Below are 16,827 nucleotides of genomic sequence, written 5' to 3'. Positions count from 1 at the left end.
TTTCAAGGTTTGGCAAGTGCAAGCCAAAGAGCCGTAGTTGGCACAAGAATTGCAATGGCCTCCTCGCTGCTTTCGCTAGCTACAGGTGTGCGAGTCCTTTTTTGCTAGCTTCCATTGTGCGAGTCCTTCACTTTTTCACTAGCTACCAGTGTGCGAGTCCTAGCGACGAATGTGCGAGTCCTCTCCCCAGCCTTTTTGAACTATCTGTTGTTCATGTCTGCCTGATCCTCATCCTAGCGCCGCCACTCAACGAGGAGGAGGTAACATCGACAGCGATGCAGGAGTCAGAATATCATCTCCAGGAGCGGCTCAACAGCATTCTGGTTTCGTTGCATCAAAGCCTGCCGTGACTGAGATTCAGTCAATTAGGGAGACTCGAGAGGGTCTTTATTTTTGGCCCCCAAAGTTCTCTATCCGAGTCTTGAGACTGTTTCGTTCCCGTGGACTAGCGTTGATAGGTGGTTCGCACTGGTACAGCTCAGCACTGTCTTTCAAGTATTCAGCTTCTGAAGTTCAGTTGATGAACAGCAAAGAGGAGTTGCATTACAAGGTAGAGTTTGGACCCCAATATTCCGGTGCTTGTAGCGTCCCTTACGAACGCCTGATAGATGCTGATGATGGATCATCTCAGTATCGACAGAATGAGGTGCAAGGTGTAGGAGCCGTGGTTGTTCCTAAGTGCTGGCTAGCCGGAAGAAGCCACCTTTCCAATCCAACCCAATGCAACTCGAACTGGGTTATAAATGTCTCTTCACAATCATGTCCACAAACTCTCCATAGGTCGTCCCCTTCTCCTTGTCGATAACCTCATCAAGATCCGGTTGCATGAAGAGTGCTAGCGTGTTCCTGGCTACTTTGCTCGCGCCGCTCGGCCCACGGACAAAATGCGGCACAGCCTTGAACTTTCCATCCGTAATCATCTGCAGGGCCTCGCCGGTCTGGAAGGCGATGCAGTTGGTGGGGATATCGACTTTCACGACCTTGTTGCCCCGTGAGCGGATGTAGAGCCCTGCCTTGGGGTCGGGAGATGCAGGCAGGATAGGCAAAGATGGAAAGGAGTGAGTTGTAAGCGGTGGCAAGGGGCTGGACTCGTCCATGTACAGTGCCGATGTCAGTGCCGTCAAACAGCCATCGTCCAGGTGGGTGGCACACCACGAGTCCTCCTCAGAGTCTGAAGGGTCCGCCGATTTGTCGGATGGGGACGATGTTGTACTGGCCGCTTCGGCAGGGGGGAAATAGTGCAGCAAACGAGCTTTGGGCGTGTGACTGGTCTTGACCACATGTTCGAGATATCCCTGCCGGTACTGTGGGATGTGCTTACTGGCGTACAGGTCGATCGCTCGGGCGACGAGCGCTCCGATGTTGATCAACATCGTGCACAGCTCTTCGAAGGTCGCTCGGAACCCTGGCATCGCAGATTCAGACGGCCACAAGTTTGTCCCTGCGCCCCTGGTGGCCGGTTTACCTGGAACAGGGACGACGGGGTTTTCCAGGAAGAATGACTGGCAGTCCACATAGTAGGATCCTTTCATGGTGTCGTACTGTCCGTCCTTGAGGGCCTCTTTGCCATGACTCCATCCGACCTCGTAATGCGATGCTGCATCGGTGAGAGCATCCAGATCCTGCTGCGGAAGTTGCGCCAGATACGATGCGTACGACAGCAGTTTCTCGCGCAGCTCCAGGTATCTGGCTGGGAGGTCGTCAACAACTAGGATTCCGAGTGAGGATTCGCCGAATGCTTCTTCGAGTGCTGTGAAGGCCACTGTCCCTTCTGCCAGCTGCTTCAGACTGACTGTCGTCGCCTTCATTGTTTTGCCTCAAACGATAGCGCTGCGATGACCTGTCCTGTCGCCTCCAATGTATACCTCGCAACTCTGCTGTCAGACTCCGCACGAATATGCAGTTTTTGAAGTCAAGATTCACACGGATGATACATGCATTCTGACCATCCTTCAGCCCCGGTCCAGACCCTGTCGCCACTTCAATAACAGCCGTACGAGATATCAGTACCTCCGAGACCGTCCTCCAGTGTGTCGGAGATGCGCGGCAGCAAAAGTCGTCTGAGTTGCGTGGCCTTTCGACGTCTGCCAGAATGACCTTCCTAGACGAGAATACACGCTAAGTGCTGACCTATTATCTCTTTATCTGGACACGAAAGCGCCATTCTGACGAGTAGCCATGACTAAAAGGGTCCTGCGATATAGTCTCGCGGACTAGATATTCACGCTACAACTACAATAGCGAGGACATTCCCATCTGTCCAGTAATTATTGCCACTCACAGGCGCGTGGAAGTTGACGTTATCTTAGCAGGATGCGGTGTCTTTCTCTTTCCATGTTCCGTGGCCGTACCAGGAGGGAGAGCGTGGGAGATGCGGCTTCGCCTCCTCCATACACAGCGTCCGAGGCTGGAGCACCGGGGATAGAGACGAAGAAGAAGAAGAGCACCCGCAAAGTCTTCTTCGGACGCATCATCCACAGCAAGTCTCTCAAGGAGGTCGAGATCCTCCACAGAGCCAGTCTGGGCATCGACGACAAAGGCACCATTCTCTTCGTGGACTCGAGCGTCGCCTCCGCCGCCGAGGCATGTGCCAAACACGCGGGCTTCGCCCACGCGGAGACGGTGACGCTGGGGCCGATGCAGTTCCTCTTCCCGGGCCTCATCGACACGCACATGCACGCGCCGCAGTACCCCAACATGGCGCTGGGCATGGAGGGCGACCTGAAGGAGTGGTGCGAGAACTGGACGGACCCGATGGAGGCGTCGTACGCCGACACGGCGAAGGCGCACCGCGTGTACCGCGAGATGGTGCAGCGGGAGCTCGAGAACGGCAGCACCACGGTCGCGTACAACTCGAGCATCCACCCGGACGCGACCAACGTGCTGGCCGACACGTGTCTGGAGTTCGGCCAGCGCGCCGTCATCGGCAAGCTGTGCATCCTCGTCGGCAGCACGCACGGGAACTGGGAGGCCAGCGCCGCGCAGAGCCTGGCCGACGAGGCCAAGGTCGTCAGGCACATCCGCCAGATCGACCCGGCGGGCGAGCTGGTGATGCCGTGCATCCAGCCTCGCGCGGGCTCGTACGTGCCGCCGGAGCTGATGGCCGGGCTGGGTGAACTGTACTCACGCGAGAGCAATAGCGATACCAACAACCCGGTCCGGGTCCAGGCGCACATGTGCGAGACGCCGCTCGAGGTGGCCAACATGCACGCCCTGCACACGGGCTTCGAGAGCTACGCCGACATGTACGACCACTACGGGCTGTTCGGCCCGCGCACGATCCTGGCGCACTGCATCCACCTGACGGAGCGGGACATGCAGGTCATGGCGGCCCGGAAGGTCGGCGTCGCCCACAACGCCAACAGCAACACCTGCCTCACCGACGGGTGGTGCCGGGTGCGCGAGCTGCTCGACCACGGCATCAAGGTCGGCCTGGGCACCGACTGCTCGGCGGGATACTCGATCTCGATCCTCAACTCGATGCGGCAGGCCAGCAACGTCTCGCGCCACCTGACCATCCACACGGGCGACCCGGGCTGGAAACTCGGCTTCGACGAGCTCGTGTACTTGGCCACCATGGGCGGCGCCGAGGTCTGCGCCCTGGACCACAAAGTCGGCAACTTCGGGGTCGGCAAGGCCTTTGACGCCCTGCTCGTCGACGTCGGCCTCGACGACGACAACATCAACACCAACGGCTTCGAGCACGACGACATGGCCCTGTTGAAGAAGTGGGTCTTTATGGGCGACGACCGGTCGATACGAAAGGTCTTTGTGGGCGGACGACTGGTCGCGGGGAAGGATCTCAAGGGTGTCACCAAGGGCGTGTCTACGCCTTGAATTTCGCAATCGAAAAGCATATGGTAAGATGAGACGAGACGAGATGACGAGATGCGAGATGCGAGATGTGTGCCAATGAGTGTATAGATTCAGTATGCACTACTACTAGTGGTAGCCAGCTAGCTAGCCAGCCAGCTACTTCGTCGGCCCCGACGCTACTTGGACGTCTGAGACGATGTAGAATTTGTAAATAGCAAAAACAAAAACCAAAAGGCGCTGTACCCCAGACCATTCCGGTCAAGTGCCCGTACCATATCGCTCAATCATAATAGTACAAGGTGAGGGTATCATATGTCATCAAAAAAATCCAACTTGTAATCATGTCGTCGTCAGTTCATTCCGAACAAGGGCCTCCTTGATGTCGGTGTACAAAGGAGGTGAACGATCCACCCGCAAAATCCCACAAACAATACGCCAGTCCATTCCGGACAAGTGCTTGTACATTAGATGGTGTTATTGTACAAGTGAGCGCTGAATTTAGAAAACCTTTTTTTTAGTCCTCGAGATTCTTGGAGCTCGGGGCAGGCTTGACATGATGCACGTCGTCGTCGAGCCTGGCCACGGTTCCGTCCAAGATTCCACCTCTCTGAGGACCTGTGAAATGAGTGCGACCAGTCGTCACCCATGTAATCGCCGCAATCAGACCGCAGACGCCGACGGCAGCCGAAGTGTAATTCATATTGTCGGCATTAACAGGGCTGACGGACGGGAAGTTGAAGACGATAGCGGCGAACGTGAGGTAGGCGATGCCAATAATGTTAAAGAGCATGCCGAAGCGACCAAGGGAATAGGCACTGTCGATTTCCTCTCGTCCTTGCAGTCGGCCCCAAATGCGAACGAGGAGTGGCATGATGTAAGACAGATAAAAGCCTTCGGTGGAAATTCCGAGCACGGTGTTGAATCCAGTCACCGACCCGAAGTAGATCGCCATCAGAGCCATGTTGACCACTAGCACGGTCAAGATGCTGTAGGTGGGGACGTGCAGCGTTGGATGAACCTTGCTGATGATCCCCGAAAAGGGCAGTCCATGGTCGCGCGCAAAAGAGAATACAACTCTCGAACTTTGCGCCATAAGGAAGCACAAACTGACCAGAGCGATGACCGTGATAAGGACGGTCAGACCAATTGCACCTCCTACGCTGCCAGTGGCCTCGTAGAATATGGCGATCAAAGGCACACCCGTTGAGGACGTCTCGATCTCTGTAAGGTTGCGGATGCAAAAGAACGATGCAATCAGGAATGCGAACCCAGTGAATGCACCAATCCACACCGACCAGATGATTGCCTTCGGGGCATGATGCCTGGCATTGCGCATCTCTTCCGTCATGTGTGCTGTTGCGTCGTAGCCTGTCATCCCAAAGGCTGCCTGTAGGATGCCCAACAAGCTTGCGTACGAGTTGCCAAACCCGGTATTGTTGTTGAAGTCTTTGAAGACGAACGCAGCACTCGCCTTCTCATGATCCTTGGCTAACATGACGATGATAACGACCACAAAGGAGAGTAGGTTGAAGGTGATCATGACCTTTCCCATCTTGTTCAATAGATGGCGGCCCCAGACATTGACTGCAGCGGCCAGTATCAGGACAAGGTAGCACACCAGACATGTGTGCCATCTCTCAATCACAAAGTCTGGATGTGCGATCTGAGCCATTCCGAGCACGAAGCTGGCGCCAATGAAACCGTTCGCAGCTCCAGCAGACAAGAAACCAATCACAATGAACCAGCCACACAAGTAGGAGGTGAGTCTTGCCCATTTCGGAGGCGTCAAGATTGCGACCCACGAGTACTGCCCTCCAGCCACGGGGAAGGCACTGCAGATTTCGGCGAATGAGTAAGCCACAAAGAGCGAGAAGAAGGAAACGCCGATCCAGCTGTAGATGATGACCGGCGGACCTCCTGCTTGAATGGCAGCCACTAGAGAACCTCCCAGCGCGGTCCAGCACGTCAGGACTGAAAAGGCGAAGCCGATCATGCCGAACAGTGAGAAGTCTCGTTTGAGCTCCTGCTTGTAGCCGAAGCTCTCCAGGTTGAGGACATCGTCGGCCAATGCTGTCGTGTTGTTGTTCGATTCGTGGGTAGCCATGCTGTTAGTTGTCATGCTGTGAGGATACTGAGGGAATTTCCTGCCAGACGTTTCAACTGCTTGAGGCGGTCTTGAGGCATATCAATGCAAGTGACAAAGAGACCTTGCCACTCATTCTCCATCCTTATCTCCAAGAGATTGATAGACACTGAGCCTAGACCTCAAGTTGTCAGGCTTTCCCAGCTTAAGAAGGTGTCAACCCCGCGATAAGCCAGGTTACCACATGGCCATGAGATTGCTGAGAGCAAAAGTCGCTATCATTGGCGCCCAACTTTGAACGGTGGTGATACCTGCGTAAGCTTGCTGCCCTCGAGATAAGGAGTTCGGCAATGTGCGAAAACGGAAAGCCCTAACTGGCGAGGCGACACGGAAGGATTTGTTGAAGCACTTAGCATTCATTAGATCTCTCTTTCGGAGTACCGCACGCGGGAATGTCCACTAAGCGAGAATGGGTTGTGGCCATTTGGAACTGCTGGTTTCTGCTGAAATACCAGGGACTAGCACCAAATCAGTTCATATAGAAGGTGGAAAAGCTTGAATAGATTGCCCAGTGCTGCACTTGAGGCAGGGGGGCTAAGCGAGCACCGACATATCCAGATCCGGGACGGCTTCTTCTATACAGGCTCGCAGGAGGCTCAAGAGAAGAGGTCTCGCTTGACGCCCAAAATAGTGTTAGAACGACACAATGATAGACGGCATAGCTAAGCAGATACCAGTCTGGTTGGATGTTGACACCGGTAAGCTGAGCTAGACTTGGCCTCTGCAGGCGAATAGTATGGGTACTGACCTTGCTCAGGGCATGATGTAGGAGATCCCTTTCCTTCATCATAACAGCGAAAACACGGCCAACCTGGACTGTAGGACGTCTTTGCCATTCTCATTGCGGCACATCATCCGCAGTTGAAGTTCCTGGGTGTCAGCTCAACCCACGGCAATGCACCTCAAGTCCACACCACGAACAACTCAAGTGCGGTCTTGAATGCCGTGGGAAGGACAGATGTCAAGGTCTATCCTGGGTCGCTGAAGCCGTTCTGTCGAGAAGAAGTTGAGACGCCTGACATCCATGGTGAACACGTTCTCCGCGAGGAATGGTTGCTCAGCGCTGATCATAACTAGGTCCCACGGGCTTGGGTGGTACGAGTCTTCTTCCGCAGCCGACGACAAACATCGTCAAGGATGTGAATTTTCTCGCTGCCACTCGCGACGCCATCATGGCTCAGCCGCCTCAGACAGCGTGGTATGTGGCGACAGGGCCTTGTACGAACGCTGCCCTGCTCTTCTCGGCCTATCCTGAGGTAGCCCACCACCTTGCCGGGTAAGTTGACTGTGTCTCCATGCTTTTTGGGAGGAAAGCAACAGTGATATCAGGTCCTCGAATTGAAACGGAATTTGCAGCTGACACTGTGCTTTGGTAGAATAAGCATCATGGGAGGCGCAGTAGGGGGCGATTTCTGCCCTCAGATCTCGAAAGAGTTTGGCAAAACCCTAGGTCAAGGCGAGGGGTTTGGTAACGAGACTCCTTGGGCAGAATTCAACATCTATTGTGATCCCGAAGCAGCTCAAGCAGTCTTTTCGAACCCGGTCGTGGCAGCAAAAACTACCCTTGTCACACTCGATCTCACGCATCAATGCCTCGCGACCAAGGAGATCCGAGAGCGGTTCCTGGGGTCCGAGAAGCCAAGTCAGCTCCGCCTCTTTCTTCACGAGATCCTGACCTTCTTCGCACAGAGTTACGTTGAATGGTTTGATGTGTATGAAGGCCCTCCATTGCATGATCCCCTCGCGGTTGCGGCGCTGTTTGGCTATTCCAGTGGCATATACGAGGAGGATGGCGATCGCTACAAGGTCAAAGTCGTGACAGATGGAGCACATAGCCCACTGGATTCGATCAGAGGACAAGTAGGCAGGACCATTGTGGAGAAAGTAGAGGCGGGGCCAGATGGTGTCGCAAGAGGCGTGAGGATCCCTAGGAAACTGCATACACATACATTCTGGGACGTCTTGGAGCAATGTACGAAGACTGCCGATGAGAGGATGTCGCGGTGATCAATGCTTCATTGTGAGGTCAGCCAGCATCGAGTTGAAATGTTTGTTGTTGTACAAAGAAAGATCGAGACAAGCATGGCATGCCGCAGCACCAAGTCTGGGCACCTCTGGGCACCTTGGCTAGTGACTTGATAATAAGTGAAAGTGAGATAAGGCCTACCGGGTAATTAGTGTGACTGCGCTGGAGCATGTCTTGACTTATCACCTGCGGATCCAACTGAATCTTGACCAAATCACAGCGATCCGCCATTTGGATCCCCGAGCCACTTCGTTCAATCGCTCCCAATTTGCGCTGGAATGCCCGGAGACAGGCCCCCCATATGTTCAGGACCTATCCTTCTACACGTACAACCCTTTGGACAAGACCATGAATGAACTTCTCTCACTCAAACTAAATCACACCTGCAAGTCGAATGTCGTTGCGCTATTTTCTGAGGGCGTGTGTATTAACAAGACGGTTGACGCTCGCGTCGTCAGAGGGAAGCTTTTACTTCAGTGTTCATAAGCTGGATATCCGTATCATTACTAGCTCAACCCTCGAGCACTCTGGTTTCACGAGTCGACCTAAGTCAAATTGTCTTCAATAGACTTTTGTCTACCATCTATAAACTCACCGCAAGATCAGCTGTACTCATGCTCCAGACAGAGTCTGAGTGAAACTGGACTGTGGCGGTACGCGCGTCCACATTGAAGTCGAGATATGGCAGTCTTTTGGAGGCCGAGACTCTAACAACAGGAACGAGGCGGAGGATGTACATTTCTCTGACGAACCTGTGATAGATAAACCCTTCGACGTTAATCATCCCCCTATTCGCGACCTAGAGAAAGTATTTAGAGGCGGAGTTAAAGGAGAGTGCGTAGGTTTATGCTCCCCGAATCAGCCTCAAAGGCACCAGAGCTGGATCCAGTTACAGAAATGGCACTATATCCCGATCATGGCTCAATTGCGCAGGTACGGTGTCCCCTGTAATGACGACAGGATGCCAGCTCGATTTCAAGACCAGCGCTGCTCTTGCAATATGTGATACAATGAAAAGGGCAAAACGAGCGGATCATTCCCTAGAGTTGCAGTATTTAAAAGTATGCGATGCGAGCGGCCGGCAGAGGTACTTGAACTTACGACACCAGCAAAATCAGCGGATAGCGGACGAATAGGGTGCAAAGGACACTTCGATCCCATGCGCCTCGGAAACAGCCAAAGACTGGTAGAAAGGAGCGCAGTATACAATGTCCACGTTGTGCCGTGTTTGTACGTAGCACAAACAGGATGCTTACCCCACACAAGGCTGTAAAGTCAACCCCCTTCTCCTTCGCCTAACCCTCCTTTTTACCTAAACAATTGCCTAATGTTTTCCCGAATGTGGCTAGTAATCTCTGGCCACGCTCCGATACTCGGTCGTCCGAGGAGTTATCAAAGCAGAAGCATGTGGAACGAGGAGTCAAAAGATCGAGACGATGCAGCATTTTCGCCAGGACACTGCCTCGATGACTCATGAGTGAAAAGTTCGATTGCTCTGTTCATATTTTTTACCCCGTGAGTGCTTTCATCTCTGTCTGAGAGTGAGTGAGAGAGAGAGCGTTGTCGATAAACCGATAAACGGGCACCAGGCAAATATGGCATCTTCTTCTGATTCTTCTTCGGCCACATATCCCTCGCCAGTCCGAGCCCCGCCGCACGTTCTGTCGCTGCTGGATCGACTGCATCGAGCGTCGCGGGTGCAGGAAGATGCGATCGAGCCTGCGGAGCTCGAGGCGCAAGGCTTCCACAACTACATGAGGGACAAGTTCATCGCGCTGGATCGCGACAAGTCCGAGTTCGTGTACCAGCTCTGCTGTGCCATTGGGGCCAGGAATGTCGTCGAGGCCGGGACCAGCTTCGGCGTCAGCACCATCTACCTCGCGCTAGCGGTGTCGGAGAATGTCAAGAAAGCCGGAGGCGGTGGTAAAGGAGGGGTCGTCATCGCGACAGAGTATGAAAAGACCAAGGCGGACAAGGCGCGCCAGCATTGGAAAGAGGCGGGCGATGAGGTGACGGGCTGCATTGAGCTCCGCGAGGGCGATATCCGCGAGACGCTCAAGGAGGGATTGCCTGAGATTGACCTGCTTTTGTTGGACAGTAAGCTCTTGTCTCGTTCTCTCGCGTATCTCTTCTCTCCATCGTCTCTCTTCTACTCCCTCACTGTATCTCTCTCTTTATTCTGAGGCAATCTCGCTGGTCGGAGTCAGCCTTGCAATGCCATCTTCAAATCCCGCCCCAACAACTTGTGATTTGTTTGCATGTTTCCTGCATCATGGACACACAAACTGACAAGATCCACACCGCCGGCACCAGTCTGGACTCCCATGGCATTGCCCGTCGTGAAATTGTGCCAGCCCCGGATGCGCCGCGGCGCCGTGGTCATCGCAGACAACACGATCAGTGCGGCTGACAGATACAAGGAGCTGCTGGACTACATGCGGGATCCGGCCAGTGGGTTCAGGAATCTGACTTTGCCATACACGAATGGGCTGGAGATGAGTGTTTACATGCCATAACCCAAAGGGGCTTGATAAGACACTGTCAAGGTGTTATGAAAAGAGTAAAGATTACTTATGGGCAGGTTAGGAGGAACGTGTCAACACTTGACTCCCGTCGGTAAATGTCTGGTGGTCGGATCAAAGTGGCAGGGCAGAAGGGAAGGAAATATACATTGAATCATCCAACATGCGCTATGTGACTTGTCTTGCTTTTTCATTGAATCCCCAATTCACCGCATGCCTCTTTGTCTTCTCATGGTGAATTTCGCAGTGACGCATGCAAGGAACAATGAGGCACAAAAGTAGTTCCGTGTTCTTGTTCTTCTCCTCCCTTTCTCTTTATCTCCTATTGTCTCCCTCCTTCTCGCTCCAAGCAGGCACCATCGAACTCCTCCTTGACTTTCGAGTGAGAATGTCCACCTGACTCTTGTCATATTCTGTCCGAGTCCTTCCAGTTTTACTCGACTTCAATGATGAGATCCCTCTATGTCTCGCTCACCTTCGTGCTCGGCCTGCTAAGTTCTGTGCCATTCTCTGCCGCCGAAAATGGAATCCTCTTCAATGTCACCGACGCGCTCCCTACCGAGACTTCACCACGGAAACTAAGTGATCGAGCCGTCAACGGTGTAAGTTGACCTCACTACCTCCCTATCTTGGTCCCAGACTCTTGCGGAATCCTTTCGGCTTTTGTCGCGCACACAAGTCGAGACATTCCTGAAAAGGTCGCCAGGGGTCTGGAATGCCGACTGACTAACTGTCATTGTTAGATCTACATCTGCCAATATCCGCACTGGGGAGGCACTTGTTTCTGGACACCCATTAGCTCCTCCTCCTACAATCAATGTGGTATCGTCACATCGCACGGCGGTTGGGCGTCAATTGGACCCGACAAGGACGTTAAGGTCGATCTTTACCGGTATGTTTTATTCTCACCCTATTACAATGTACCCCATCACATCTCGCCCCTGCTTTCAATTTACGGGGTAGATGTGCCCCTCCTGCCGCTGCATGAGTCGAGAATTCGAGCTAATTTCAGCCCTCATAACGTGTCTTTGCAACAGGGATACCGCATGTCAACAACCGTTCTGGAAAGGCCTGGTCCATCCAGGCTCCGACAACGTCCCTGCCCAGGTTGCGGCTCGAGGCCTTCCCCCCGTGACAGGGGATGTGTTTGGCGCAGTTTTTAGAGCGCTATGACGACAATCCACCCGAGAAATAAAGAGAGAAATTGGACGGATATGTACATGTACGAGGTACACCAACATGGAGTCTCCAGGTGGTGGGCGCCACAATGTTCACTTGAGTCCTTGATTCGAGATAGGTCAGGTTTTCAGACACCAGCGGTGACTTTAAGTGCACACAATTGTTTCTTCATGGTGCACCGTGTTGAACAAATGCATGGCCTAGTCCGAAGGTAGAGCGTTGATGACGCGGGACAAACCTTGGAAGATGGTGGTGACCTGTCACTTCGAAGACTGTACCTCGAGTGCCCGAGTTGTGGATAGGAGACGTGAGGAGCTACTCGCTCTACCGTTGTGGTGTAATAGCGGCAAAATTTCCCCGCGCAAAATCCTCCTTACGTAGGTAGGCGCGCTTAGGATGCTCACGACGCGTCTGCACCCCGTACTTACGTCTTCCGATCCTGCACAAAATGTGTATCAATGAAAAAAGCACCAGCGCAAAGGATTCTAGCTAGTACCTAGGAATTAACCACCATCCTACCCCTTCAATTCCTGCATCTCCCCAATCTGCTCTGCACCCCCGTCCCGTCGTGTCACCAGCCCGACAAAAACCTACCTTAGTACCTAGGTAGAGTCTCTACTAGAAACTAGACGCATGCCTTCGTCCTCCTCCTCCTCCGCCGCCGTCCAACAATCCCTCAACAGCCTGCTCCCCACACACGCCCACGCCGCGCCGCTCGTGCACCTGTGCGAATCGCTCCTCGCGCAGTCCCGCCAGCGGGCCTCGCACCTGAAACCCGACGAAGAGATCGCCCGTGCCTACGCATGCTGCGAGATCGCCTGCACCCGGCTCAGGGCCAAGTGTCGCTTGCCGGCGGTCAAGACGGGCGGAGCACCATGCAAGCCGGCGGCGTATAAAAAGCTGGTGGCGTTCTTGGAGAGGGTGTTGGATGAGGATGGTACCGCAACAACAACAGCGCCCAAATCGACGCCGGGTGGGAGGAAGAGAAATGCAGATGGATCGCTAAAGCAGACGGGACTGGAGAGTGAGACGGCGGCCACGCCGTCGAAGTCTACGGGACGACGACGAAACGATTTTTTGGGGAAGATCAAGGCGAGCGCGAAGCGCAAGGGCGAGGGCGAGGGTGAGGGTGAGAACGACGGCGAAGCGCCAGCCTACACGATGCCCTCGATCCGCAAACTGTGCAAAACCTTCTCGACACCTCTGCTCGCCCCGCACGTCTACACCGGCACCTGCATCGTGCTGAAACTGAGCGGTCTGTGGCCACCACCGGACGAGGACGACCCAGCAGCGCCAGTGGACGGGAGCCCCCTCCAAGAAACCGTGACGGGCCTCTTGACAGCGCTGTTCCTCATGACGTTGACCCGCATGCAGACCGCAAAGATGACCACGTCCGTGTACAAGACCACGTGCGCGCGGGCCGTGCAGGTCCTGGGATACAATCCAGGGACGAAAGGCGTGGAGGAATGGATCCGCCGGATCAACCGCGAGGGATTCTGTCGGGGCCAGGACTGGTGGGCCAGCGTGCCGGAGAAAGTCTTTGAGTTTGATCCTACCGTCGTCGACGATGACGGCGGTGGTCACTGTGCGACACAAAACTTCAGAGGTCGACTCGACGCAGATGAGAGCGACGACGATGACGACGATCAAGAAGATCCGATTCTCTCGAGTCGCAGAAGACGCAGGATCCCCGCAGATACCGCACGAGGAAGGAAAGCGGACAACACAATGAACGAGGAAGACGAAGAAGACGACGACCCAGACGGCGTCCTCCTCCCGGGCCTGGCGACCATGATGCAAGACGCGCTCGACCTCCTGAGCGCCGAGCGCACGCGCGACTTCGAGACGTGGAAGAAACAGTTGCTGCGCCGGCTGGAGAGGCTGGACAAGACGCCTGCGCAAGGTGGTGGTGGTACGAGGGGGAGAAAGCATGCTCGTGTCGCTGCGCCGGTGAGTAATGGCGCCGTTGATACCGTTGTTGATGTCCCTGTAGCCATAACCGCGGAATGAATTGGTCCGATTGATGCATATCATTCATCATAAAAAGTCAGCTTCTATCTTAGGCTGTACGAGATACGAATATAGTCCGCAGATCGGAAGCGGGCATTGGTCTAGCTAGGGAGACTATGGAGATCACTTCCGCCCGCCTTCACAACTCTGTTCCGATGGTGTAAGAATGAATCATCAATCAATCCCCATTCTGCTCTCCTTGTCTTGGGTATCATCAGATTCTTACGTGTCTTTTCTATTATACACAAAATCGAATGACAAAAGGTGCAACCTGCAAGACAATGCAGTGCTGTGCCCGAATCTGGCCTTTAGTTTCTGTTCAAACGAAGAATGAGGCCAGCGGCTGACCAAATAAAACTCCTTCATTGTCGGTTAGTCCGTCAGTCCGTCCAGCATTGAACACGTCCTTCGCCTTCCACTCCCCCATTTTTTCTCTGTCCCCATTCTAAAGTCGTCGTCCTCTTCCCCTCCCTCTCCCTCTCCCTCTGTTGCCTCCTCCACCGCCGCCGCGGCGATGGTTTCCACGACCCCTCCCCCCGCCTTGTCCATGCTGTCGTGGGCGGCTGTGGTATGCCTGGAACTCAGAACTCTCGGGTCTCGGGCCCTGCTGCACCCGAGAATCTCTCTCTTGTTCACTCATGTCGAATTTGTTTTCGATCCCAATCAAGTCGCAGTACGTGCTCGTCTGTGGGTTCGTCACCTCGCGCGGCATCTCCTCTGGCGCGACCTGTAGACGTGGGTCATACAAGGGGGCTGTTACACTGAAGTTCTCCGGAACTTGCAGTTTACCTGGCTTGACTACGTGCTCAGTGACCCATTCCTGCTCCTCCGTGATTCGGTCACGGTAGTACGTGTCCCCGCGGTGTTGTGGAACTCTGTCTTTGGGAGACCCGCCGAGTTGGAGCTCAGAGGCAAACACTCGTTGGATCGCAAGCCATTCTGGGTCGTAGGAAAGCTTGAGAGGGCGTTTGATCTCCTCCTCAGATGTTATCGATTGGATTTCAAGAAGCTGGAGAAATTCCTGGTACATTTCGCATTTCCCAAGGGCTAGGAAGTAGGTCGTTTTGTTGGTGATGTCCTCCGGAAATGGTAGTGGTGCAGAGACTTCAACAGGTGCCTTCTTGACGAAATTGTGTGATAGCGCCGCCAGCTGGTCTTTTATTTCCTGGGGCACATCGTCGTTGCTTTGCACCACCTGCGGCTCCGTGTCTGGTTTCTTGCCACTGTGAGACTGTTCTGAAAAGCCTCCGGCACTTCGGCTGGGAAGTGGTTGTGGATCGAACGGTGCGGAAGGTGGCTTCTGTTCGGCGTCAGACAATGTCGTGGATGACTCGATCGAATCATGTGAGCTGTGTACTTCGTGTCGCAGGGAAGAGATGCTGGGCATTGGAGTGAAGGGTGAGGAAGGCGTAGTCAGCTTGACGCCACCATCCTCGCTCTCTTCTGATAGACTGTGGGAGGTGTCATGTTTCTTAACCGTATCAATATCGGCGTTTTTGGCTGTCTCACGAGAGATTTGAAGAGGCTTGCTTCGAGATGCAGCTGTGTCCTCAATGGCTACCGTGGTAGACTCGTCGTCGTCGCTCATATCAATATCGATGGCGTCTGGGTTGGCCACCACGGGTTTGACGGGTTCAGGCACACTCGCTTTAGCGCCATCCAATTGATCCCCAGTGGTGTCTGCTCGATTTTCGGTGCTAGGCAGATCTGATGCAGGATCTGATGGCCCAGTTTCTACGCGCTGTCTTTTGGAAGGTCTTGAGTAGAAGCACCCGTCGAGATTGGGAATTGGGTCCGGATCCTCCGAAGAGAATCGACTTCGAGATGTCATCAGCACCGTACGCTCGAGACCGTTTTCCCTGCCGATTTTGTTGAACGTCTCATCATATGAGTATTGGGGAGTAGAAGCGGCACCAGGTTGTCCTTCTTGTTGCAGTTTCGTCTCTTGGTCCTCTGAAATCGTGGCTCTTTGTTCGGCATCGTCTTGCTGAGCAGGATCCTGGAATTGTTGCCATGCTGACACTTGTTGTCGGTCTTCTGGGCGTGGAGTGACATTGCCTGAGAGTTCTTCGATGAACCCGCCAGCCGAACGAGAGCTTCCATGTTGGGATACCTCACTCTCCTCGTGTGAGTATACGGCAGCATACTTAGTGTGGAGATGTGCCGAGAACCAATACGGCGGCCGCAGTCGATCCAAACACTGTCGTGCAGCTGCGCTCCCAAGCTTCCCAACCGATGAGTCGGCCTCGAAGTCGCGTCTTTTCCGGAAGAGCCATTTATAGTCTCCGTGGTGTTCGACTCCTTGTGGCCAGTCATGAGAAAGGCCAATATCGACCTGGGACCGGAGAGACAACAGTTTTCTGACATCGATCTCTCGAACATGGTAGATGCTGTTTATATCCTCCTGATTGTATGGAAGGCGCTCGAAATGAGGTTTGCGGTAGTCGTATCCTTTCCAAATTCCAGTCAGCCCAGCGATTCTGAGGGGTCCCAATCGGATGACATTGGCAGCTCCCAGGTAGTAGATGTTTGGTGCGACCCATCCGCCATAATAGAGTTCAAAGAGATGGTTGCTTGCTTCATGATTCCCTCCGATGAAGATGGTAAGGTACGGCGCAGTTCGGGTACCACTGTAGTACTCATGGAAGTCTGCCATGCGTCGGTATTTTACGGGCATGGCCGTCACATTGAGGTCATGTTGGTTTCTTACTGCCTAATACCCATTAGCCACCCTGAGGATTATGCATATGGCGTTTCTGACCTGAAAATCACCTCCGATTATCAGCAAATCAACACCATCCCATCCCTTTACACGACAAGACTCTTCTACCGAAGCGTAGATGGCATGAAGTGTTCCATGGCCCTAGATCGGAATGTTAGGAACCGGTCACAAAACTCCACTACCAAGTCACTCACGCAACCCTCGACAGCCACCCTGACGCCACTTTTCTTCTCCTCTTCAGCTACCGACATATTGCTCCTCGCGCCAACTGATCCGCGTGATGAAAAAGCGCGGCGAATCGCTACTGCATTTTCTGGTGGCCAGTTCAATGTGGGAGTGCTGGAGCCACAGCGATGAAGGCCGCGGAGAAATGTTGCTGGGAAGGAGAGACTGACGAGTCTATTCACCT

At 53.9% G+C, this 16,827-nt stretch overlaps 8 protein-coding genes across 8 annotated transcripts; 5 read left to right on the top strand and 3 right to left on the bottom strand.

Annotated features, from left to right (window-relative positions):
* Positions 1–737: 737 nt before the first annotated feature.
* On the bottom strand, positions 738–1,808 carry Z517_05186 (uncharacterized protein; the record flags this gene model as incomplete). Its single annotated transcript, XM_013430513.1, has 1 exon — positions 738–1,808. One exon carries the CDS (start codon positions 1,806–1,808, stop codon positions 738–740), a length of 1,071 nt encoding a protein of 356 aa, XP_013285967.1.
* Positions 1,809–2,334: 526 nt separating this feature from the next.
* On the top strand, positions 2,335–3,837 carry Z517_05185 (guanine deaminase; the record flags this gene model as incomplete). The annotated part of the gene is made up of 1 exon (XM_013430512.1): positions 2,335–3,837. One exon carries the CDS (start codon positions 2,335–2,337, stop codon positions 3,835–3,837), a length of 1,503 nt encoding a protein of 500 aa, XP_013285966.1.
* Positions 3,838–4,330: 493 nt separating this feature from the next.
* Positions 4,331–5,935, bottom strand: Z517_05184 (uncharacterized protein; the record flags this gene model as incomplete). Its single annotated transcript, XM_013430511.1, has 1 exon — positions 4,331–5,935. One exon carries the CDS (start codon positions 5,933–5,935, stop codon positions 4,331–4,333), a length of 1,605 nt encoding a protein of 534 aa, XP_013285965.1.
* A 670-nt stretch (positions 5,936–6,605) lies between these two features.
* On the top strand, positions 6,606–7,966 carry Z517_05183 (uncharacterized protein; the record flags this gene model as incomplete). The annotated part of the gene is made up of 5 exons (XM_013430510.1): positions 6,606–6,657; positions 6,717–6,724; positions 6,782–6,986; positions 7,037–7,235; positions 7,336–7,966. The coding sequence occupies 5 exons, from the start codon at positions 6,606–6,608 to the stop codon at positions 7,964–7,966; spliced, it is 1,095 nt and encodes a 364-aa protein (XP_013285964.1).
* A 1,614-nt stretch (positions 7,967–9,580) lies between these two features.
* On the top strand, positions 9,581–10,501 carry Z517_05182 (uncharacterized protein; the record flags this gene model as incomplete). Its single annotated transcript, XM_013430509.1, has 2 exons — positions 9,581–10,082; positions 10,299–10,501. The coding sequence occupies 2 exons, from the start codon at positions 9,581–9,583 to the stop codon at positions 10,499–10,501; spliced, it is 705 nt and encodes a 234-aa protein (XP_013285963.1).
* A 455-nt stretch (positions 10,502–10,956) lies between these two features.
* Positions 10,957–11,233, top strand: Z517_05181 (uncharacterized protein; the record flags this gene model as incomplete). The annotated part of the gene is made up of 2 exons (XM_013430508.1): positions 10,957–11,109; positions 11,147–11,233. 2 exons carry the CDS (start codon positions 10,957–10,959, stop codon positions 11,231–11,233), a joined length of 240 nt encoding a protein of 79 aa, XP_013285962.1.
* Positions 11,234–12,319: 1,086 nt separating this feature from the next.
* Positions 12,320–13,696, top strand: Z517_05180 (uncharacterized protein; the record flags this gene model as incomplete). Its single annotated transcript, XM_013430507.1, has 1 exon — positions 12,320–13,696. The coding sequence occupies one exon, from the start codon at positions 12,320–12,322 to the stop codon at positions 13,694–13,696; it is 1,377 nt and encodes a 458-aa protein (XP_013285961.1).
* Positions 13,697–14,141: 445 nt separating this feature from the next.
* On the bottom strand, positions 14,142–16,669 carry Z517_05179 (uncharacterized protein; the record flags this gene model as incomplete). The annotated part of the gene is made up of 3 exons (XM_013430506.1): positions 14,142–16,409; positions 16,458–16,559; positions 16,613–16,669. 3 exons carry the CDS (start codon positions 16,667–16,669, stop codon positions 14,142–14,144), a joined length of 2,427 nt encoding a protein of 808 aa, XP_013285960.1.
* Positions 16,670–16,827: the final 158 nt, after the last annotated feature.

The sequence above is a fragment of the Fonsecaea pedrosoi genome (assembly GCF_000835455.1).
Source record: "Fonsecaea pedrosoi CBS 271.37 unplaced genomic scaffold supercont1.3, whole genome shotgun sequence".
Classification (NCBI taxonomy): Eukaryota; Fungi; Ascomycota; class Eurotiomycetes; order Chaetothyriales; family Herpotrichiellaceae; genus Fonsecaea; species Fonsecaea pedrosoi.
Note: the sequence above shows the minus strand (reverse complement) of the source record. Positions and strands in the feature narration are given on the sequence as shown.